Here is a 23,084-nt window from a genome sequence, read left to right on the forward strand (position 1 = left end):
TCCCTTCCCTTCCTACCCAAGCTGCATCCTGGGTGCTTGATGAAGAATCGCGTTTCAGTGACTCTCAGGTGCTAATCCGAGTATCTACGGCTCGGCTACCGGATTTGTGTTTGCATGTTTATGTATTTATGGTGCACCGATAATGTTTTCTCATCAAGTGTTGGGTTTAAAATGCGTTTAATACAATTGTGAGGCATATTTGGGGCTTAAACTTGTGAACAATGGCGACTGAAGAAAAGGGGTCTGGAATCGAATCATATCTGAGAATTTTTGATCCAAAATTGGGGCATAACGTCAACGTCAAGCTTGCAGTCGGGTTTGACATTTACTCATGGATATTAATGATATCTTCATGCAACTCTTACACATTACATTCTGTTCTTGCTTGCCTTTGCTGGGGTGAATCTTTGTCTTTCAAGTCATTCATTGTGTGTTTCAGGAATGAGGATGATGTTGCGAAAACATTTTTTTTCTGTACTTCCTCATGTTTGCACACCCACAGTGGAATATTTTTTGATCAATATACAATAACTCTCCCGAGGCCCACCTGTTGTGTTTTGTTCCTCATGTGGGGCTGTAGATCTGATCTGAATACATCACCCGCTCCTCCTATAATGGTTTAATTACTTGATAAACTTGTTCTTAGGTTGAACAATGTTTATTTCCACACCGCAACACACACACACAAACAACAATGTGACACCTGACAGCACATTTCCTGGGAAGCACAATATGCTTGTCATCTGTCCTTCTTTCCAAACACACTCCATAATATACATAGGTATCAAAATGTATTAGTTGTAGAGCCATAACACTAAGAATAAAGATCACAGACAGAGATTATATATGACAATTATTTGTAATTGCAATTTACTTTGATGGAAATGCAACCAATGGACTTGGAGGCTCTACTTTATCCATTAAACGGACTCCATTATAACCCATTAGTGGTGACGTCATATAAACATAAACGCTTTTGCTGTTTTGCAGTTTGCTGCTATGAAAATGTGATATGCATCATCTGATAGAAGTCAGTGGAAAATGAAGGGAACCCTTACTAACCCAAATAGAGGCATTGATCATAAACATCATGGATGTCTAACTATTGTACAAAGTTTGTACAAATGATTAACAGCTTGAACATGTAATTATGACCTATAAATATAGTTGGAATGTTGTATTTTCGTGTTCAATGATGCAAAGTTTCAGATAATGAGGTGTGCGTATTTGGAAGTGTGTAAGCTGCTCTATAGGAGTCCACAAATCAAATTAGCATAATAAGGCCCCTTTAAACAAAAAATGAATTGTTTGAGCAAGTATTTGTGTGTAAAAGTGGTCATATATCGCCCCCTAGTGTCCATACATGGATATTGCAAAGACATAGAGATTATATTTTGGTTGGTGTTTATGTTGTTGGTTTTTTTAAAGCAAATCTACTGGTTTGTCTTAAACTATACACACCAAAAGGCCTAAATGGTAGATAGATTCAATGCCGTGTAGATGAGATTAGTTGTGGTGCAGATGACTCCGATGAGGTTGCAGAGGCTGGACAAACCATGGTAGCGACCGAACGTTCTCTTGTAGGCTCTGTACTTGGGGTCCTGCTCTTTCAGTTTGGCGTAACCTTCCTTCTGACTGCTCATGCCGACCTGGTTACCAAGACCGTGTTCCTTCTCCACCTCCCACATCTGCAACATGACTTGAGAGGCTGCCGGGCCAAACCACTGGGCGTTTACACCCGCCATGGTCAGCGCCACAAAATATAGAACCAACTGCAAAAGAGGAGAAGGTGACGACCATTTGTGAGCAAATTACAGTAACTCTAAGACAGTAGTGTTCCTGGTGTGAAACATTACCTGCACGGTTTCATGTGTGTCCAACAGCTCTCTTGGATGATACACAGCATAAATAGCCAGACTGACAAAATGGCTACCCAGCAGACAATAGAAATAAACAGGGATGAGTTTACTCTGCACGAGACCAAAGGTGTGCCGACTGACCTTCCACACTAAAGCAAAACCTGCAATAAATAAGTAAAATAAATAAGTATCAGGATAGGACAGAATATTCATGGTGGGTGAACCTGTCTCCCTCTTACCTGCAATGAAGGAGACCCAAATCTGCATACCCCAGGAGAAGGACAGCACCAAGAGGTGTAACACTTTCACCAAGTCTGAAGGCTCACCCTGTGTTGCCATGGTGACACTCCTGGCAGCACACACAGGATGTGATATATCAAATTGAAGTGTATAATGTAATGAAGTTAGTGAAGTTGCAAGGTAACTGCCAAGGGTGTGTAATAAGGACTTTAGGTTTATTTATAGAAGAAACCAGTAAAAAGAAAATCGTCAGCTTTGCCGGCACACAGATAGTGTTCATTTGTAGCCTGCTTGGAGTGCATGAACAGATAAGGATGGGTAACCGTTAGGGTGTACAGGCAAGCCAATAATTAATAAAGTAAAGGCGTTGAGGAAAAATGGGGTACGTGCTAACAGTGAACCTTCACAGCGTACATAATTTCTATATTGGATGCTATAGATAATAGATAATATATTAGATACTATAGATAAATAAGTAACATTTAAGCTAAGTGTTCTTTGACCAATATTACTCCATTAGTTAGAGAAATGTATTACCATTATTTATCGCACAAAATGCAGGACATACCTAAATTTCCAAGGGTATTTGGAGTCCAGCACTTCTTCGTAATACGAGTAATAAATATACTACTGATAGTCCGAAGTGCAGTCACTGTCACTTCCTCATCGAGTCCATTTTCCCGCCCACTGTAGTGACGCCGACCAATAATAAGCATGTATGTGATTACGTCACCAGCAAGCCTATCTTTCTATTTGGATGTTATGTAACGCAACATTTTTTTGTGTGGTGTATGTCTGATAATTCAACTTGATAATTCAACGTTTGACTTTTCATATTAAGATTAATAAAGCTCCACCATATCAAGAGATGTATTCAAGAAAAAAAACACAAACACATTGATATGCTTTACGATGCTGCATTCAAAACCACCAGAATTCGGACGTATAATGACGTCACGCACGCTTAGCGCTCCAGTTCACAATTTACAGCATCAAGATGGACGCCTCGTAGAATTCTTTCCCTCCTAGTTCTCTAGACATAGACAATATACAAAACAAATACCAAGTCCACGGAGAAAACACTGCTGAACAGGAAAATCAGCCTCGAAGGTATGTTTGTTTCTCATCGTATTTCACTGTGTGAACAATGAACACGAACACACACACGAGTTGACGGTCTTGTTAGTAGATGGGTGGTAAAACCTATGTTTGACACGCTATAGTCTGCTCTTTTAAATCTGTATTAAATGTGCATTGTTATCATTTGAATTTAACAGCGGCGGCGTTCGAGCGGTTACTCGCCGTTGTTGTCACTTTTTTTCAGTCGTTCGGACTTACATTTCAAGCAAAATATGTTGAAATCATGTTGAAATAAGACATATATTTCACCAATATTATAGAAAACGCTACATATAACAACATGCTGTATAACTACAGTACAATACATTTCTTACGTTTGCCATACTTTGTTCTCGCGATATTACCTCGTGACCGTCGTCAGTTCCGGTTTTCTGTAAACAGAGCGGAATGAAGATGGCAATTAAATAGTACCGAAATGCTAATTGAAACATGTAGAGAGTTGAATCAAAAAGTCTGCCTTGATAAAGATAGTATTGCTGAAAAGATGTATTATTGGTAACAATATGTTTGTATTTTATTAAAGTTGCAGTTTGAAATAAAGTAAGGACATTATTTGGCAGTTTTCGTGGCATAGCTAAAATATTATACAAGACAAAATGACTTCTGCTGGGTGCTGGAAGTAGTAAACTTTTGATGAACCACCCTTATCTCGTACCTATTTGAACAAGTGGATTACTGTAAACAATGCTAAATGTTATAATTGCTTTGTGTGATTTATCTGCAGGATAAATGGGGCGCCGTAAATCCAAAAGAAAGCCTCCCCCTAAGAAGAAAATGACGGGCAACTTAGACACCCAGTTCACGTGCCCGTTTTGTAACCACGAGAAGTCATGTGACGTGAAAATGTAAGTTGACCACAAAATACATTGAAAATGCAATTAAATGCACCCTCTATGAACAGGAAATATCATTTGTATCCAGGGAACGAACCCGAAACACAGGAATCATATCCTGCAGCGTTTGCTTGGAGGAGTTCCAGACGCCTATAACATGTATCCTTTGGGGGTGTGAATGTTACTTTGTGTTATTATACAGTACTTATACCACTATCGTGTATTCCAGTGTTCCTTAATTTAGTTTCCCAACAGATTTGTCAGAGCCAGTGGATGTGTACAGTGACTGGATAGATGCCTGCGAAGCAGCCAATCACTGATCAGGACAGTTGGTTTTAAAATATGTAATGCATACTGTTATTTTACCGTACCTCAGTCGGGATAATGAGCACTTAAGAGTTTGCGACATGAATTCCACATAGCATCCTTGCCATGACATCATTATGCAGCATTAATTGATTTGTTGATCAAAAATGTTAAGACCAGTTGAAAAATGGCAAGAATTTACATTTTGCACAGTTGGATTCTAAGTGGCGCTTCTAAAAGGAAAAAATAGAGTGAGACCAAAATTACTTAGTCATGTTCAAAAACAGGCAGCACGGTAAAAAAAAAAGGATATCTCTATATAGCGAGCTGCCGTTTGACGCCCCTGGATAACCTGAAACTTCATTGTTCCAAGGAAGGAAGGAAAAAGAACCTATCCACTGTGCCGTGTGGACAACATCTCAGCTGGCATCTTCTTCATCTCTCGTGCAAATAATTCCAAACAGGCTATTTTGTGGCGTTGTAGAAGATGCTGCCTTTGAAGATGTTTTGTTCTTCTTAAAATCCCCGTTTGATTGGCGGGTCTAAAACTTGACTTTTTTTTGTTCCATAACCCTCAGGATCTTTAACGACGTTTCTTACTGCATCCAATGTTGCATGTTGCATTCACATCCAACAGTGCAAAATGTAAATTCTTGCAATTTTGGTCTATGTATGTACATGTACTGTATGTATATACATATATATATTTGTTTCTCTGCAAAAAACACCTCATTCACCAAAAATATTTTATAAATACACAATACAGGTAAAATGTACAGTATACATGTACCACTGGTAGAAAGGCCACCGTTTTTACATGTTTGTTTTTAAGCTTGACTTCACTGAACGCACCATAGTTGTGTGCTGGCACTGTTATTCTGTTATATCATTCATGAATGGCAAGTATCTGTACATTTCATACAAATGATTGTGTGTCATAAATAGACATTTTTATGGCACTTACTCCAATTTTTGTAATTTGTTGGGATGTAATGTATTATACACTGTGATGATTTCAACCTTGCATTGGTACAATCGTGTTGATTTTAAGTATTTTAACATTCTACCGTTGGTGGCAAATGAAAGGGAACAAAAACACTAATTTAATTTCACGACAGTAACTCAGTTGTATTTTTAAGTGTTTTTATTGCACAAATGTCATGTTTAGTGAAAGCCATTATAGAAAAAGAAAGAACTTAAGTACATTGTCGAAACACAGCCAACTCTTGAAAAGTGAAATGTTACCATTAAGTATTGCCATTGTAGATATCACAGATCAGTAAATGTGCTGTAAAAACTGCTTTTCTTCAATTAAAAGACTGTTAAAAGATTGGACTGGGGTTTGTTTACCTGGTGGGAAGCTTTCCGAACACTAGGTGGCGCTCTACTCCAAGCTGCTTTTTCTGCATTCACATTTGATATCTGCTCATTTTAGCACAGGGACTGTAAATCTAACACATTGTGTACTTGGTGACGTGTGCATAGCTTGTAGTGCCAACTTAACATTTTCCATCCATGACAGCTTGCGGCGTGAATCGCTACATTATATTCAAGATAATTTGGTGTGGTCCGACAGTACAGTACAGTACAGTAGCTGGATAAAAGAGAAACTAGCGTGAAGTATTCTTGCATTCTGAGCACAGCGACAACGTTGAAGATGAGAGAAGTTCACAAAAAGCCAAAAAAAAGAGACATTTTTTGTTTTGTATAAAATAATAAAAGCAAGCCTCTTTGCTGTGTAAGAATTTGTGATGACTATAAGTAAATCAGCTTTCAGGCATGTCTAGCCCCCCCTCTCTATATTTGTATAATACTTCAACAGCCAAAGAAACATTCCACACGAACCGCATCAATATGTTAGACTTCTGACTATATTAGGTGATTTTTAGGTGTCAATATAAATCTTTTTCAAGAAGGAGGGCCCTGCCAAGCGGCAATGTAGACATGGATCCCACTCCCTAAAGGTTCAGTAGCACCAACATGGTAACCTCTCCATGGCAGAAACTGCCAAATTCAGTTGTCTGGACGTCTAATTACAATACAAGAATATTATAATGTGGAAAATAATCCATAAATATCTATTAAATATCAACCTCTGAGTGTCTGGTACCATTCTTGCAGTGATTAAAGTCAGGAAAAAAAAGAAAATACAGAAGTTGGCCACAACATGAAAATTTAAAAGTAAACACTATTATTGTTTTACTCATGGAAACATTTCCCAGGAGTAGAAATATTTCGAAAAAAGGCCAGGAATGGAGACGACATTGATGTCAAATCAGTGTTTAAATAACAGTCTGGGTTGGGAGGGGTTTGCTCATCATTAAGACAAGTCGTGGTTGGTTGTCTGGAGTTAAGCAAAGAAGGGGGTTGTCTGAGGCCGCCTGTGGTTCTCTTTAGTCAGAGTACTGGTTGTATCCATCAAACTCCACTTCACTCCCGTTGTTGTAGTAGGCCTCGGTAGGGTTGGCGCAGTACTTGTTGTCGTAGACCTGCCGGGGGAGGCCGTAGGTAGTCATGCCCTGCTGGGATGCCACTTTGTTGGTGCCCATCTGCAGGGATATGGTGGTGGTGTCACAGTTCTCCAGCTCCAGCTTCTTGTCGAAGATGTGCCTCCTTGTTCCTGGGGCTGTCATTCCAGACTGGAGGGAGATAAAAGTAAGATGACAGTAAAACTGCATCCTGGATTTGTGATAAAAGGTGACAAATTATTATTACTATTATTAGTATGGACTTTGCTATTTTTTTTTCAATTTTCCAAATCTTTCACAACTTTGTTCTGAAATATTTTTCATTCTTCTTGTAATACAACTTTATTTCCATACTATTTTGACTTGATTCCTAGATTACGTTTCCCTCAGCCTAATTTTCCCAAAAATGACATTTTTATTTTGTTTTGTGTCTCATAATATGGCAAAAAATATTACATTTTCAATTCAGTGAATTTTTCTGATATTATTAATGATATACAATATTTTGACTGTATTTTTCTATAATTACTGCTGTTTTTTAAATTTTCTTGTTAAATGTTATTTTTGGGCTGCACGACGAACGAGTGGTTAACACAAAGGCCTCACAGCTAGGAAACCCAAGTTCAATTCCACCCTCGGCCATCTCTGTGTGGGGTTTGCATGTTCTCCCCGTGCATGCGTGGGTTTTCTCCGGGTACTCCGGTTTCCTCCCACATTCCAAAAACATGCTAGGTTAATTGGAGACTCCAAATTGTCCATAGGTATGAATGTGAGTGTGAATGGTTGTTTGTCTATATGTGCCCTGTGATTGGCTGGCCACCCGTCCAGGGTGTACCCCGCCTCACGTCTGAAGACAGCTGGGATAGGCTCCAGCACCCACTGCGACCCTCATGAGGATAAGCAGTAGAAATGAATGAATGAATGAATGTTATTTTTAGGATTTTGGACACCCCTGTTATTGGCTCCCTTCCATACGGTCATTTATTTTTGGTGGCCGCCACAAATGTCTTTGTGTGTAACCCAGATTAATTGGATTTACATTATTTCTTATGGGAAATGTTTACTTGGTTAGTGTACGTTTTGGTTATGAACGGATTAAAAATGCTAACCAAGGTTCCAATGTGTTATTTCCTCACCTGGTTGGCTCCTTTGTTGGTACCCATCTGTAAGCTTATGGTGGACTGGTCCATCGGGTTGTCCATGCCCATCCTTGAGTCATAGAGATGACGTCTTGTGCCATAAGAAGTCATACCTTTTTGGCTGGCAAGCTTGTTAGTACCCATCTAAAAAAGAAAAAGCAAAATGAAGACTTGTGTTATCCATTGCTTTTTGCGCCAAATGACTTACTGCTAGAAACCAATCAATTCAAGATCTTCTAAAACATCCTTCTGTGAATCACCACCAGTAAGTAGTGGGGGGGTTTGAGTGCCTGTGTGATTGCTATTTTGTTGGGGGCTATTTACTCCCCCAGAGTCTGATGTGAAAGTAATGTGAAGGGATTGCACTTTGCCCGAAAATGGGATACTCGGGCCTCTACCTGGACTCAGGCCAATAGGAGGGACTAGTCGGTCAGTGCCAGGGGTTTGCACTTTCATCCATGGAGAGAACAGAGCCCAAATGAACAACATGGGACCACTCTATTTCCCTTACAATAGACCCACCACCTGCAAACCATAAAGAACTGGCTATGGATGTTGTGGGACTGTCATGGAATGAATGAATAAACCAGGATTAGATATTAAGACGTCCAACACAATGCGTTTTACTGATCGATGAAGACACCGATCCCACATTCGGTAGAAGGATTCTGACCTGCAGGCCGATGATATTGCGTCCCTCCCTGAGCTTCTCTGGAGCAAAGCGGCGCTGTTGTTTCTCAGCATATTTCACTCCAATGTCGTACTTCGAGTGGAAACCTTTCGACTTTGCCTGAGAGACAATACAGTACAGTAAGAAAACTGTCAGCATTATTATGTGCATGCATGTTTTGTTTTAAAAAACACACTCACTGCACCAAGTAACTGTGCAATAAACATTAAAGCATTAATCATGCAATAAACTTTTATGAAGGTTTTGTGCTTTAATGCGTCAATATGCAACTCACCATTCCCGCCAGAGCGATAAGCGAGGATTGGACCTGAGTGTGGTTGACATTCTCAAACAGATCGTTGGCCTCAAAGATGTCATGAGGCTTCAGGCCGTACTCTGTGATTGCACGGACAAAATTTCCAATGTTTTCCAACTGTGGACGAGATAAAGCGGATGAGAACGAGCCTGTAAAATGGATCAATGCTTTTCATATTGATAATACATGTGTGTGAGTGAGTGGTGTAGACATTTGAGGTTTATGGTAACTTTTCCGGTATATGGCATGCTTATCCCGATCACTATGCTCCACAAGGCGCAACGGCTGATTGATTTTTGTTGATGTCGAGCAGTACCTGGTGCCAGTTTTGACTGGAGTGGTTGATCTTTTTTACGGAACCCGGCTGAAGAACATTGATGAGTCTACAAAGAGAGGGATGTGTAAACGGTGCGGGAAATGTAAATGACAGACACAGACAGCCATGTTAGGTTCATCTGCTCACAGTCCAACATCATAACAAGACCGCTATCATCAAGTCTGCCTTTAAAAGAAAATAATGCTCAGTTTTGTGTGACACTTAAGTTGATCGGGTCTCAATATTGTGCAGTCCAGTCCAACACTAGCCACAATAATAAATGGCAGTGTCAATCAAAACTCAGCATTATATTAAAAGTCTTGTAGTACGTCTCGTTAGATGATATAATGTACGTGTGTAAAATGAAACACTGCAGTGTTTCAGTGAAACTTACTCGCATAGAATAACTCCATCTTTCAGACTCTCCATGAAGTTCTCACCAATCCTCTTGCTGGTCACATCCTGAATCCATAACCTCAGCTCCTCCTCCATATGTGGGTCATACTTCCCTGCCAGCTGAGGAGATAGTAGAGGTTAAAAGGGTACAAGTACAGTAAATATTTTTGTTGCAGATAAACATAGCATCCTTCTACCAATATATTCACTATCTAACTATCTATATGTGCCCCGCTTTTACCCGTGTTTTAGCTGTGTATAAATTAATGAATGGTGTATTTTAATGTATCTTTTACTCTGTTTACTTGCTTTTATTCAACTCCATTTTTCTGTAAAGCGTCTTTGAGTAATTTGAAAAGCACTGTACAAATAAAATGTATTATTATTATCTCTCCTCTGGACATGCCCAAACCATCTCAGTCTGGCCTCTCTGATTTTATCTCCAAGGTCTCTAAACATATAATGTCCCTTTGATGTATTCGTTCCTGATCCTATCCATCCTGGTCACTCCCAATGTGAACCTGAGCATCCGCATCTCTGCTACCTCCAGTTCCGCTTCCTGTCCTTTCCTCAGTGGCACTGTCTCTAGACCAAACAACATTGCTGGTAATAAAAGTGCTATACAAATACAATTTATTATTATTATTATTATTATTATTATTATTATTATTATTATTATTATTATCTCCCCTCTGGACATGCCCGAACCATCTCAGTCTGGCCTCTCTGATTTTATCTCCAAGGTCTCTAAACATGTAATGTCCCTCTGATGTACTTGTCCCTGATCCTATCCATCCTGGTCACTCCCAATGTGAACCTCAGCATTCACCTCTCTGCTACCTCCAGTTCCGCTTCCTGTCTTTTCCTCAGTGGCACCGTCTCTAGACCAAACAACATTGCTGGTGTCATCACAGTTTTGTATACCTTTCCTTTCATTTTAGCTGAAACTCCTGTGTATGATAAAAATGATACTGTATTTGCAGATACACATGACTACATCCCAACCCACAACAATGTAAATAATGTACCATCAGTGTACTCATTTATCATATCATCATATCCTCGTCCCCTTTTCCTGACTGTCACAGAGAATTCCTGTCTGTCTGAGATGGGCAGCCAACACAAGCAACATTTCCAAGCAGGGGGGATAGTGTAGCTACCACTTGATCACACCAAACTTGGGAGAAACAGCTTTCCCAGACACACTACCACCACCCCTCCTCCCCCTGACTAACCTGCTCTCCCTTGCCGATTGGTTGAGCTCATATTTCTCACTGCCTCTCCTTCACTCTGGCTTTTCCAGAATATTCCCTTTTACAGTGAATAGCATTCCACATGAAAAAAACAGGCCGACACTGACAGGTCCTGCTTCCAGCCAAGGTACTTAAGTTGTATTGTTGCATTTCCCGGTGGAGCCACAATTGGTTTTATTACCAGAAAGTGGGTCAGTTTAACATTATTATTTCATAAAACAGAATAAAAGCAGTAAATAAAACATAAGACAAAGATGCTGAAAGAACAAATGGAGCAGTAATGTTGGTAATAAATAGCCAAGTAACATATTCATTACAATAAAGCATGAGATTGCATTCAAATCGCACTATTTCAAAGCAAATGTCCCTCATTTATTGCAGTAAATTGATATGTGAACTCCTGTGAAGTAGGATTGCTTATTTATAAATAGAATATTTCATAGTTAGCACATAGAAAACCTGTTTACAACCTAGTAAATGCAGGTATAACATTATTAGAGCCCTGAAGACATAAAACAACACCCCTATGGTCGCCTTTACACTTGTGTTACCGAACAGAGTAGACATAATAACAGAAAATAAGACATATTAGACAGAAATAACAAATTCAGTATTGGGATAATTCCTTGATTCTTTCGGCAGTGGCTATTGTATAGTGACTAGTGTGGAATACTACATAGTATCATATCAGAATGTGTCTTCTGAATTCCTTATATTTCTGTTTTTGCTTAATTGAGGCCAAAAATATGTACAAATTGTATTAAATGTACATTTAAAAAAAGGTCATATTTAGGAAACATGCTTAATATATGAGGGGGCCACACTAAATCTATTGATCAATTTTCTATATTGCTTATCCTGCTCAGTCCCTAAATGCATCACCAGCCAACCACAGGGCACCACAACCAACCATTCACACTCACATTCCCACCATTAAAATACACAAATGCTGACGTCATCCCAGTGAACCACACTGTCATTAACGGAAAACCCTACATTTTCCCACAAATACCATATTTTTAAGGTAGTACAAGTTAGCCATCATTAACACAGCATCCCCATTATAACCCTTTACTATTTATACGAATCCTAATTACCATTATAATGTAATGTAATGTAATCACAAGGCAACTGCTTATTTGCATAAACAGATGAGACTGAAACCAAATAATAATTGAGGCGGCTCAAGTGCAGTATGGACATCAGTGGAGCTCACTCAAGGTGATGATGTTGTCACACGTCTGTCATGGAACATCAGCGTGCTAGATACAATAAAGTACATTCAACACTGGGGCAACGGTATGCTGGCTTCCATCGGGTGGCATGATGGGACACTCATACCCAAAACTTTCATAATGGAAAAGCAGATACATTTTTTGCACAGGTTTTTTTTGTGCACCATGCACAAGTACTGTTGTTGATATACTGTTGTGCCCATTGTCCCCAGAGGCGGTTCTAGAATCTGTGGGGCCCTAGGCGAAAAATCACATGGGACCCCTTTGCATGGTGCCACTGCACCAACTGGTTTGGATTGTATTAACTCCCCAGGGACCATTGTACCATTGCACCATTGCTTTTCCTGTGACTTGTGTGAGCTGCTGCACTACTTCTTCTCCACCATCGACCCAACAAATAGGGGGTCCCGCTGTGTTCTGTCGGGACAGTGTTTGTCATTCTTGACTCACATGTAAACTGTTTAAAGCCAGCACACTTTCTCAAGTTCTGCGCGAGGACCCCGGTCACTCCTTAAAAGGCCATTAGTTTATGACTGATGGACCTGTCAGTCTGCCGGCTGCATCTCTGCTGCTCCTCTCTGACATCACCCTACTGGAACGTACCATCTAACTGTCAGCGAAGGACTTATTGTCAACACGGCAAATAACTCAAACATGGCAGCAATGCATCTATGATCTAACCAGAGATGAATACCAACAAAGGAAAACCGTGTCGGCCTCCTGATGTGCACATCTTACTGCATGAGGAAAATGATGAAGAGAATAGCTGACCTCACCTTCTGCACACTGAATGTGAGCATACAACAGACGACTAAAAGTGATGACAAAGCAAACTGATGTATCATCACATTCCGGACATAAAAATTATTTAAATATTCTTTACAACCCCCAATTTACAACAGTAATCCCTCATTTATCACAACTAGAAGTTGGTAAATGGAATATTTTTGTAGGAGCATAGAAAAAACTGTTTACAACCTTCTAGATTAATTTTTAAACATTATTAGAGACCTCTACATCTTAACTAACACCCCTATAGTCACCCTGACACACAAACTACTTAACATAATAGACATAATAAAGCAAAATAAGTAATTTAGGACATAAATAACACTTGTTCTCTTGAGTGTTGATATAAATGTGGGTAAAAAAGCAAGAAGTAGACAGGAAGTAATGTTGATAATTCAAAGCAACAATAAAAACCTGTTGTTCTTTTGACTGTGTGTCGAAGCGAACATTACAGTAACATTTATTGACACCTAGTAACCAGTCTAGAATACTACATCAACGTCTTTTGAATCCCTCATATTTGTGTTTTAGTTAATTTAACCATTTTAAGCCAGAAAATGCTTAATTTAGGCAAGAAATACATATCATTAGCTTAAATGTGCATATGTTTTGACTAATAATTGGTATCTTCTGGCTGGAAATGACACAAGAATGTGGCAAAAGCCTATAACACAAGTTGTGTTACAGATAGTAGCAATTTTTATTGTTGCTACATTTTGACAATTATTCATATCCCTATTCTATGGGGCCATTCTGATGACTTGTCATGAAATAAAAGGATTTTAGTGACTTTTAGCGTAATCACTAGCATCCTAAGTGTGGATCATTTTTGTTAAAAGTGTCAAAAATGTAAAGAAACTACATAATCTGCACTGTAATAAGTGTCATTCAGGATCCTTTTCTATTACAACTACTGTAGTTTTCCGTATTAATTTGTTTCAAAACGTCCAATGAAAACCTAAAGACAATGTTTTCCCATAGGAAATCATGTAAACCAATTAATCTTTTCCAGACACCCAAAAATGTGAACAAGAATACATTTTTTGGAGAATAATCATAGCTTTACATGGAGAAAACAATGTTGAATTGGATGGAAGTTTTAGATGACATGGATCAAATTCAATAGTATTTCTCACTTTTTTATCGCATTTCTGGCACTTGCATTTCTTTTTTGGCGGATTATTTAGCAATCGCATTCAATAAGAAATGCACAGTGAGGAAGCAATGCGTAGGATGCTTTGTTGGGCACTCAATTTTGCAAAACGAGGTTTTTGGTGCATTGAATAAACTACTTTTGGTTTTTATAACCGTTCAACTCCAACATTATGCCTCCCTTTGACAAATGACCACAGAGTATGAGTGGATATCTGTTTCATAAATAAAACACAGTTAGATGGTGCAATTAAAACACAATGCAATACTCAGATCCTTCCCAGGCAAACAGCTACTGAGGCCATACTTCCAGCTCCAAAACAATCACCCCTCTTTTATGGGATTATGTAATCAGAAGGCATGAGCGGGGCAACATGAAATGACAATATGAGCCATTTTGACTCTTGGCAAGGATGCTTGAATGTAATTCCAGTGCCATATTCATTCATACTTGTACACTTTCCATTAGATGTTATCATTCAGTCCTGGGTAGTACTTGAGGAAACACGTTCACATAAATGTTAAAGTTAATTCAAAAGTAAAAAAAAAAAAGTCATAAAAATAATAGTCATACACCCAAGCTTACCTTACTCTTGACCTCGGCAGAAAGTCCGAAGGCTGGGCCGCTCCTGAAATGCTGTGACATGTTAGCTACTGAGTCTATTTACAATGAAAGCACGATAAGGGCTTTAAAAATGGACGAACGGGTCAAAATTTTGAGTCCGGGAGAAGGGGAAACACACGGGGAAGTCCCCAACTAATCCGTGGGTCTCTTCTTATATTCGGAGTCGTCCCGTTTGGACAATGGCGGTGAAGTGTGGAAGCAACTTTCCGACACTTTTCAGAATGAGTTTTAAAACGCTTCCCATCTGCGTGGCCTCTGATTGGCCGAGGCTTTCGTCGAATCACAACGCAGCGTACTCATCGAAGAGAGTGATGTCATCGCTCCGGTATTAGATCCAATCGGTCACTTTTTCCACTTCCTGGACTCGCAGGGGATGATGCTGGTGTAGAGATACACTTTGGTGAAGTTATGTCACTGATTTATGTCATTTGTCGCTCACTTTTAATCAATATATCAAAAATGGTTGTAGGAATGTACTTGTGGACACATTTCACAAATGTACTACATATTATATTAATAGCCTATACATCAAATGTATTGGCATTGGTGGTTAGCTTGTTTTTTTAATGTTCTCAATGTGTTTTTGGCTTGGGCCATGCATTTCTTGGTCACCTTTCTCATCAAGGCTCTTCTCCATGAGCTGCTCCATTTGGCTGGGTGGTTAACTTTGGAAAAAGTGCGGTTGTTCCACACTTCTGACGTTTAGAAATTATGGAGGCCGCTGTCATCTTGAGAACATTATGCTGCTGTTATTTCATTTTTGTATTTTTGCCCAGGTCTGTGACTCGCCACACAGTCCCTTCTGCTAGCAGTTCCTTCCACCTCATGGCTTCCGTGTGTGCTGATGGGGCCTAAGGTGTACAAACATCTCCGAGATAGCAAGTTGTGTGAGTACACTCATGCATTTTCATTCATTCATTCATTTTCTACCGCTTTTTCCTCACAAGGGTCGCGGGGGGTGCTGGAGCATATGACTCCTGGGGTACACCCTGGACTGGTCGCCAGCCAATTAACCTAGCATGTTTCTGGAATGTGGGAGGAAACTGTAGTACCCGGAGAAAACCCACGCATGCGCGGGGAGAACATGCAAACTCCACACAGAGATGGTGGAATTGAACCCTGGTCTCCTAGCTGTGAGGTCTGCGCGCTAACCACTCCACCGCCGTGCCGCCGTTCATGCATTTTACAGTGGAAAATCCATAGTCAAACACAATCCATACATAAAGGGGGTGGGGTAGAGTTTTTTTTGTTGATGTTCCTATGGTGAAAACAGGGATATTAAGGTCAATATGGTTATCATCACATTTAATTTTTTGTTGTAATTTGGACTCTTGTGGTGCTGTCACAAAAAGTACAAAAAAAATTAAATAAAAAAATAAAAAAATCAAATAATTTAACGTTTTGTTGTCTAATTAATGTTATTTTTTCATAAATTATTGTAGAAGTCACCACATGATGAACTATATGCTAGCTGGCATGTGATTTCTCACAATCCATTAGAATAAAATGTATTCATTGGTTCTGATATGGTTAATTTGTGACTATATTTGAGTTCAATACAATCCTGACGAATGTACATAGAAGTGACTGACATCACTCAATGAGCTGTTTTCCTCTTTTAAACACTCCCCGTACTCACTCCATGACAAGGTGAAAGGAATGCGGAGGATTCCGGGGGTCTATGGAGCGTAGCGACAGAGGAGGCGGCTCAGCTACTCCCCATTGAGAACATGATTCACCCCATTGTTCACTCCTTTGTTTGTGTCACTAACAAACACATGGGCACATGCCAATCCAGTGGCGAGGGGGGACGGAATGGTCAGATATGACAGTATACACACACACACACACACACAAAGAGTGACCTCAGATGATAAACCGCGTCAGATGCTTTCACTAACCTGTGAAGTTTCACTGTACGCTTACAATGAGTTTGTCTTGGCCAATAACTCCAAAATAACAATCATTGATAGCGTGCTGTGATGAGTATGACATAACACACACAAAAATGGACACATGTATGTTTTTGACTGTCATTAAGTGACACTGATGGCTACGCGCACTGCAAAATAAAAGACCAAGGAACAGCGATAGCTCCTTATTTAGCCGCGGAATGAAACCCTGTACTATTATTCTAAGATTCCTAAAATAGATCTACTCAAAATTATGGATTTACTGACTGAAACTGATTTATTCATGGGTTATGCATGGGCAAATTAAGGTTTACAATGAAAGGTGTATGTGTTATTCATGGAGTACCACAAGGGTCTGTCCTCGGACCAATATCATTTATTCAATATACAGTGGAAAAACTGTCTGCCCCCTTCTCGATTTCTTATTTTTTGCATTTTTGTCACATTTAAATGTTTTCGATCAGCAAACAAATTGAAATATTATTCAGTGACAACATAATTGACATTTTTTTTTATCTAAACCTACATGAGGCCTGCAGTTCTTTAGATGTTATTGTGGGGTCTTTTGTGACCTCTTGGATGAGTCCCGAGAAGGTTCACCACTGTTCCATGTTTTTGCCGTTTGTGGATAATGGCTCTCACTGTGGTTTGCTGGAGTCCCGATGTTTTAGAAATGGCTTTACAACTTTCATTCATTCATTAATTTTCTACCGCTTATCCTCACGAGGGTCGCGGGGGATGCTGGAGCCTATCCCAGCTGTCTTCGACCGAGGGGCGGGGTACACCCTGGACTCGTCACCAGCCAATCACAGGGCACATATAGACAAACAACCATTCACACTCAATGTGGGAGGAAACCGGGAGTACCCGGAAAAAACCCACGCATGCACGGGAGAACATGCAAACTCCACACAGAGATGGCCGAGGGTGGAATTGAACCCGGGTCTCCGAGCTGTGAGGTCTGCGCGCTAACCACTCAGCCAGCTTTATAACTTTTATAGGTTAAATAACAAATCAGGAAAGTCATAAACGTCAGTTATTATGTAGGTGACACTAAACTGAGTAAACTTTAAGTAACTGATGTATCTGATGGGCAGGTGCCTACCCCACATCTCAGCCTAAGTCAGCTTGGTTGAGGATCATGCTTTGTTCAGTCAACATACACACACCAAAGCAAAGGTCCTATAAACATTTCAGATAGAAGAAGAAGAAGAGCCAGCACACTTGTGGAATGGACGCTTTATTTGGGCATGGTGGGAGACGAGGGACGCTCTCCGGCGGCTGAGGAGTAATGTCTTGTGAAAGAGGAATCCCTCAAACTAAAAATAACAGACTAAGATGATATTTACTGTGCGGTGGGGTTTATTGTTTACTTTGGCTGGGATTCCACCTGACGTCTTAGCTAATTGGCTACTTGCGGCTACTTTAACCGTATTACCAAACAGCACGCAGAGCGTGACTGGTGGCGGAAAGAAGGGCCTGTTTGAGGAAAAGTCATCCCGCTACTTTATTAAGTGGGGTGTAAAGTTAAACAATAATGGCAGTTGAATGTATAATCATGCTACTTAATAGCCGCTGGTGTTTTATATGTCTGTACTGTTGGCCGACTTGAACGTAAGCAATGTTAAAGAAGTTTATTTCATTCTGTGATCACTTGCAGTTTCTCTATTTCCACTAAAACTCACTTAAATGGCACATTCCACAAAGAGTATTTCAGAGTGTGGAGATACTACATCAGTGGCTCAACCTTCAAAAAGATACTTTCCATGGGTTGAGCGATACCGTGCAGGGCCAGTATTGCCAATACCGATAATTTTTCAGAATTGTCAAGATTTTGGGCTGCACAGCGGTTGAGTGGTTAGCGCGCAGACCTCACAGACAGGAGACCAGGGTTCAATCCCACTCTCAGCCATCTCTGTTCGAATGTTTGCATGTACTCCCCGTGCATGCTTGGTTACTCCGGTTTCCTCCCACATTCCAAAAACATGCTAGGTTAATTGGCGACTCCGCCTACTTTCGCCCAAAGACAGCTGGGATAGGCTCCAGCAACACCCGCGACCCTCGTGAGGAAGCAGTAGAAAATGAATAATTTTGTGACTATAACTGGAAAAAATCACAGGACAACAAATAAATATACACAATGCATAAATACAACACTTTCAGATCCTTCGTTTATCGCTTTTAATTGCAATTTGGGAATTTACAGCCCTGCGATTGGCTGGCGACCAGTCCAGGGTGTACCCCGCCTCTCACTCAAAGTCAGCTAGGATAGGCTCCAGCATACCCCGCGACCCTAGCGAGGATAAGCGGCATAGAAAATGGATGGATGTGAATATACGCAAAGTAGCAGTCCTTTATTATTAATGGAATATTTCCATAGCTAGCCTATTTCCGACCATCATTATTAGTGCCCTCTAGACATGAAATAACACCCCTATAGTTACCTTTAAGATAACGCTCATGTTATCCAATATAGTACACATAATAATAAAAAATAAGACTCATGCTCATGTGTGTTGTTGTAAGTATGACATGGTGCTATGATATCTGGGGGGGGGGGGGGTGAGAGCTGAGTTTTAACTTGACATGGGGTAAGGCCAACAGTAGCCAATGTTAGTGCTTACGGTGCCAATTTAGAGATAATTCAAATGTTCGCTATAAATCTGTTGTTCCAGGTCTGGTGCTTGTGTGTCTCACCCAACATTACAGTCACATTACTGACACCTACTGACCTGTGTAGTATACTACATATCGTCACAGTGAATGTGTCTTCTGAATGCCTTATATTTGTATTTTAGTTAATTTAGTTTGAAAATACTTCATTTAAGCTAAATATTTGTAAAACATGCTAGGATATGCATATTAGTTCACATTCAACCACAAAACAGCATGATTTATTCATATATTTTTGAAAAAATGTGATACGGTGAAGCCGCAAAAAAACAATCTGGATATTCACTACTACACAGGAAGCTAAATAGCTAGTCAACAAGAGCAGTGGTTGCTCACTCACAAGAAAACACTGACCCCTAGTGTTTTGATAAATCAGTAATTATAACTAATAAACTAAAGTAATTTGCCCAACACTGAAAACTACTATTGGCTCTCATTCTAATCCTTTTTTGTGTGTTTTGCCCCCCCCCCCCCCAAGTGTCTATGAACTCCACAAAATATACACACAAAAAACAACAAATATTTGTGAAAATCAACATAGAGAGAAAGAGAATTGAAAAAGTATCCATCCGCTTGCTGCTACCCTCGGGATTGAGACTATATTTAGATGGATCCGCCCATCCTTACTGCAAGCTGCTGTTTAAACACGAACAAGTCTTCTTTCAAGTTGAATGAGAGGGCAAACAACAGAGTGAAAGGGTTTTTCGGAAGGATGCAAAATGAAAACCTCAGGAAGGGAAGAAGAAGAGGCGATAAAGAGGGAGATTAGTGTCCACTCCCCCACCCACCAAACCCTCTCCTCACTCGGCTCTGCCTGGCTATTTATGGTAGAAAGGCCTTAAGAGCCTGTGCAACGAAAGGGGAGGTCTGAAAGCTGAGTTCATGGCATCATAATTCCAACCTGTGGCTGCACTCAGACAGGAAGTGTCAAACAATCCTGGATTTGGTCAATTAGAGCAGGGCTTCCTAACCCGTATCCAAGTTAAGTGGTCTTCACCATGGGGTCTGCAAACCCGAGGCTGTTCACTGTACTGATGAGGTATGTATTTATTTTTAGTTACTTTTATATGTCCGCCCCCCCACCCCACCCAAATTAAACTTCTCACATATGTTATTCTTTATTTAAAATAAAAACATGAATATAAGAACATGTGTATTATTTCAGCACAAATTTGTGGATATTTGTTCCCAAAATATTATGATAATAATTAATAATTTTGAAAATATGTCCAGTTTCACACAGAAATACATGTATTATTTAATTTAATTTTTCTTCTGAAAATATGCCATTTTACACAGAAAAAGTAATATTTTCATACATTATTTTTTTCTGAAAATGTCATCTTTTACACAGACAATTAAATGATATATTTTATATTTTTTTCTTTTGAATATATGTCATCTTTTATGCTGAAAAACATTTTTAGAGTATTTTATTACATTTTTACATTGTAAAAACACATTTTCATCATTAATTTAATATTATTTAGTTTTGAAAATGTCATCTTTTACACAGACAATTAAATATTTTATAGTTTTTTTTTTGCTGAATATATGTCATTTTTTATGCCAAAATGTTTTAAATAATATTTCATAACATTTTTACATTGTGAAAAGCACATTTTCATAATTAATTTAATATAATTTATTTATGAAATTATGTTATGTTAGTTATGTTAATTATATTATGAAAATACTAAATTGGTATTTATTACAACTAATTTTATTGTAATATTAATTGTTATTATAGATTATTTTGATATGTCATTAAATGTAATTCATCCTAAGCTGGTAACAATTCATAAATACATGATAACACTGGTGAAATGTGCAGCATTACTGTTGAAAATTATCACATGTTATTACAATTACATGATAAAGTGTTGAGATTTCACACGTTACTGGGCTTGCTTGAACGCAGCACAGTTGGCATATAGCATATGCCAATGGAAGCACAACAGTAACTTCAACAATCATTCATTAGTAGCACCTATGCATTTTACACCTTAAATGTATTTAATAGTTTATAAGGCTTATTTAGGGCTAAGTGTCGCGGGTGAGCAATGGCAATTGAAGAGAGAAGTGAAGAGTTAAATCTAATCTAGTGAGTCATTTTTATTGCCAATAATTGATCCAGTATTGAAAGAGAACATCAGTGTGCCGCGTGTCATAAATAGACATTTTTATAGGTACATCAATTTAATCTATCCCTAGCATAAAGCGAGAAAATCTGTACTTGGAAAGGTTACTCATGAATGCAGCATGATGTAGTGTGTTTATACATACATTATACATTATACACACTTTTTAAATGATAGTCATCTTTCACCACCTACACACTCTCTCACCATGACTGTACATTTCCGCTGACTCAGCATTCTGAAAAATTCCACGCATATAATCTCCTTTCCCAAATCTAAAGCTTTGCCAAGAAAAACTTTCAGCCATTGCCTGTGTGTCAACGCTGTAAGATGTCATGGCATATTTCTTTTAATACATGTGTCTCTGAAGACATCACAGCAGATCATAGCAATCCTCAGACACCATGCGATGGATGCTTTGTTGTAGCTTTTCTTTCCACAATCCAATATCTCTCATCCATCCTAAACGAGACGCATTTTGTGTTCAAATCTGCGGCGCCACGGGGCTGCTATTCATCCCGAGAAGTGCAATAATGAGAGAGGCGAAATTGCGATTCTCTCCGAAATGGTATGTTATTGCTGAGGGATGGCGTCGCCGTTGAAGAATTTATACTGAGTCATAGATCACAGCCATGACATACTGTAAGAGCAATCTCATTGTCATAAACACATTATAACGGGACTGACCCTTGTGAGGAAAAGCGGTAGAAAATGAATGAATGAATGTCTGTGAATGTAGCTTGTTGTTCTAACTCCTTACAGTAAGGAGTCCACCAGAGAATAAGAAGATGTTGCAGGAGGGATCAGTGTTGCCAACCTAGCCACCTTAACGAGTACTCAGACCCCTCTAGATTCTCTTAACTTAACCTAACTAGGCTGCAGGTCCGCTGTCAACCGGAGTTGGATTAGATGACAGGGGGAAGGATGCCAGACAGACCTGGGCAGACCCAAACGTGTAGCAAGGGTGTTTTGGGAAAGCCTGGCAGAGTCTGTCACATTTGGCGAGTCTTCAAGTCTCACCTCCGGTAGAGCGTCGTCTGGATCCTGGCGGAATGATGAAGATATCAAGTCTGAATGGGTCGTATTCTGTGTCTCCATTGCTGATTGGAGCATCCGGGAGGAGGCCCCGGGGCAGACCTAGGACACGCTGGAGGGATGATGTCTCAAAGCTGGCCTGGGAGATGGCTTGTGGGGGTTTTTTTCCTTTTCATGACACATGGATTGTTTGATGCGACTTATAGTCTAGATCAGTGATTCTTAACCAAAGGGCCGGGGCCCAAAGTTGGGCCTCAAGCGCCACCTATAGGGCCGCAAAAAAACCTTGAGTTTTTCACCAGTGGGCCACGAGGGCCGTGGGACTGCGTAGTAGGTTATCAACAGAAGACACCAGAGGTAGGCTAGCCGCTATGCTACTGTATGTTATCCATGAGACGCTTAGTTACAGTACAGCTTCCGACCAGATGGTGGCGGTAATGTGTCTGTCAGTTGTTTAACAAGTTCACAGAAGATCAGACGACAATTCAACTACAACAAGCAATGGAGAAGTTTTTAAAACAAAACAATGAAGACATTGCCCCCCCCCCCTCCCCAGCCCCCAAAAGACTAAATTCTTACGTAAAT

The 23,084-nt window shown here is 39.7% G+C and overlaps 3 protein-coding genes across 3 annotated transcripts; 1 reads left to right on the plus strand and 2 right to left on the minus strand.

Annotated features, from left to right (window-relative positions):
• Nucleotides 1-271: 271 nt before the first annotated feature.
• On the minus strand, nt 272-2,798 carry tmem205 (transmembrane protein 205). Its single transcript, XM_058049842.2, has 4 exons — nt 2,668-2,798; nt 2,099-2,208; nt 1,857-2,020; nt 272-1,772 (listed from the first exon to the last, which is right to left on the minus strand). The coding sequence occupies exons 2-4, from the start codon at nt 2,196-2,198 to the stop codon at nt 1,470-1,472; spliced, it is 567 nt and encodes a 188-aa protein (XP_057905825.2). The 5' UTR covers nt 2,199-2,208; nt 2,668-2,798; the 3' UTR covers nt 272-1,469.
• A 245-nt stretch (nt 2,799-3,043) lies between these two features.
• elof1 (elongation factor 1) lies at nt 3,044-5,710 on the plus strand. The gene is made up of 4 exons (XM_058049844.2): nt 3,044-3,209; nt 3,964-4,084; nt 4,161-4,231; nt 4,328-5,710. Exons 2-4 carry the CDS (start codon nt 3,969-3,971, stop codon nt 4,390-4,392), a joined length of 252 nt encoding a protein of 83 aa, XP_057905827.1. The 5' UTR covers nt 3,044-3,209; nt 3,964-3,968; the 3' UTR covers nt 4,393-5,710.
• A 728-nt stretch (nt 5,711-6,438) lies between these two features.
• Nucleotides 6,439-14,967, minus strand: cnn1b (calponin 1, basic, smooth muscle, b). The gene is made up of 7 exons (XM_058049841.2): nt 14,699-14,967; nt 9,682-9,803; nt 9,288-9,354; nt 8,951-9,088; nt 8,659-8,775; nt 7,983-8,129; nt 6,439-7,017 (listed from the first exon to the last, which is right to left on the minus strand). Exons 1-7 carry the CDS (start codon nt 14,756-14,758, stop codon nt 6,772-6,774), a joined length of 897 nt encoding a protein of 298 aa, XP_057905824.2. The 5' UTR covers nt 14,759-14,967; the 3' UTR covers nt 6,439-6,771.
• Between the last annotated feature and the right edge of the window lie 8,117 nt (nt 14,968-23,084).

This window comes from Doryrhamphus excisus, linkage group LG16 (assembly GCF_037039965.1).
Source record: "Doryrhamphus excisus strain RoL-2023G ecotype Guam linkage group LG16, RoL_Dexc_Guam_v1.1, whole genome shotgun sequence".
In the NCBI taxonomy this organism is placed as follows: domain Eukaryota; kingdom Metazoa; phylum Chordata; class Actinopteri; order Syngnathiformes; family Syngnathidae; genus Doryrhamphus; species Doryrhamphus excisus.

What these genes read in the sequence shown, in the direction of transcription:
- tmem205 (XM_058049842.2), bottom strand. Translation starts at nt 2,198, where the DNA reads ATGGCAACACAGGGTGAGCCTTCAGACTTGGTGAAAGTGTTACACCTC. An exon ending in TTGGGTCTCCTTCATTGCAG is followed by an intron (nt 2,021 to 2,098) that starts GTAAGAGGGAGA and finishes TATTTATTGCAG; the next exon opens with GTTTTGCTTTAGTGTGGAAG. An exon ending in ACACACATGAAACCGTGCAG is followed by an intron (nt 1,773 to 1,856) that starts GTAATGTTTCAC and finishes CCTCTTTTGCAG; the next exon opens with TTGGTTCTATATTTTGTGGC.
- elof1 (XM_058049844.2), top strand. Translation starts at nt 3,969, where the DNA reads ATGGGGCGCCGTAAATCCAAAAGAAAGCCTCCCCCTAAGAAGAAAATG. An exon ending in AAGTCATGTGACGTGAAAAT is followed by an intron (nt 4,085 to 4,160) that starts GTAAGTTGACCA and finishes ATTTGTATCCAG; the next exon opens with GGAACGAACCCGAAACACAG. An exon ending in GTTCCAGACGCCTATAACAT is followed by an intron (nt 4,232 to 4,327) that starts GTATCCTTTGGG and finishes GTTTCCCAACAG; the next exon opens with ATTTGTCAGAGCCAGTGGAT.
- cnn1b (XM_058049841.2), bottom strand. Translation starts at nt 14,758, where the DNA reads ATGTCACAGCATTTCAGGAGCGGCCCAGCCTTCGGACTTTCTGCCGAG. An exon ending in CCAGTCAAAACTGGCACCAG is followed by an intron (nt 9,089 to 9,287) that starts GTACTGCTCGAC and finishes TCTCGTCCACAG; the next exon opens with TTGGAAAACATTGGAAATTT. An exon ending in CCAACAAAGGAGCCAACCAG is followed by an intron (nt 7,018 to 7,982) that starts GTGAGGAAATAA and finishes ATCTCCCTCCAG; the next exon opens with TCTGGAATGACAGCCCCAGG.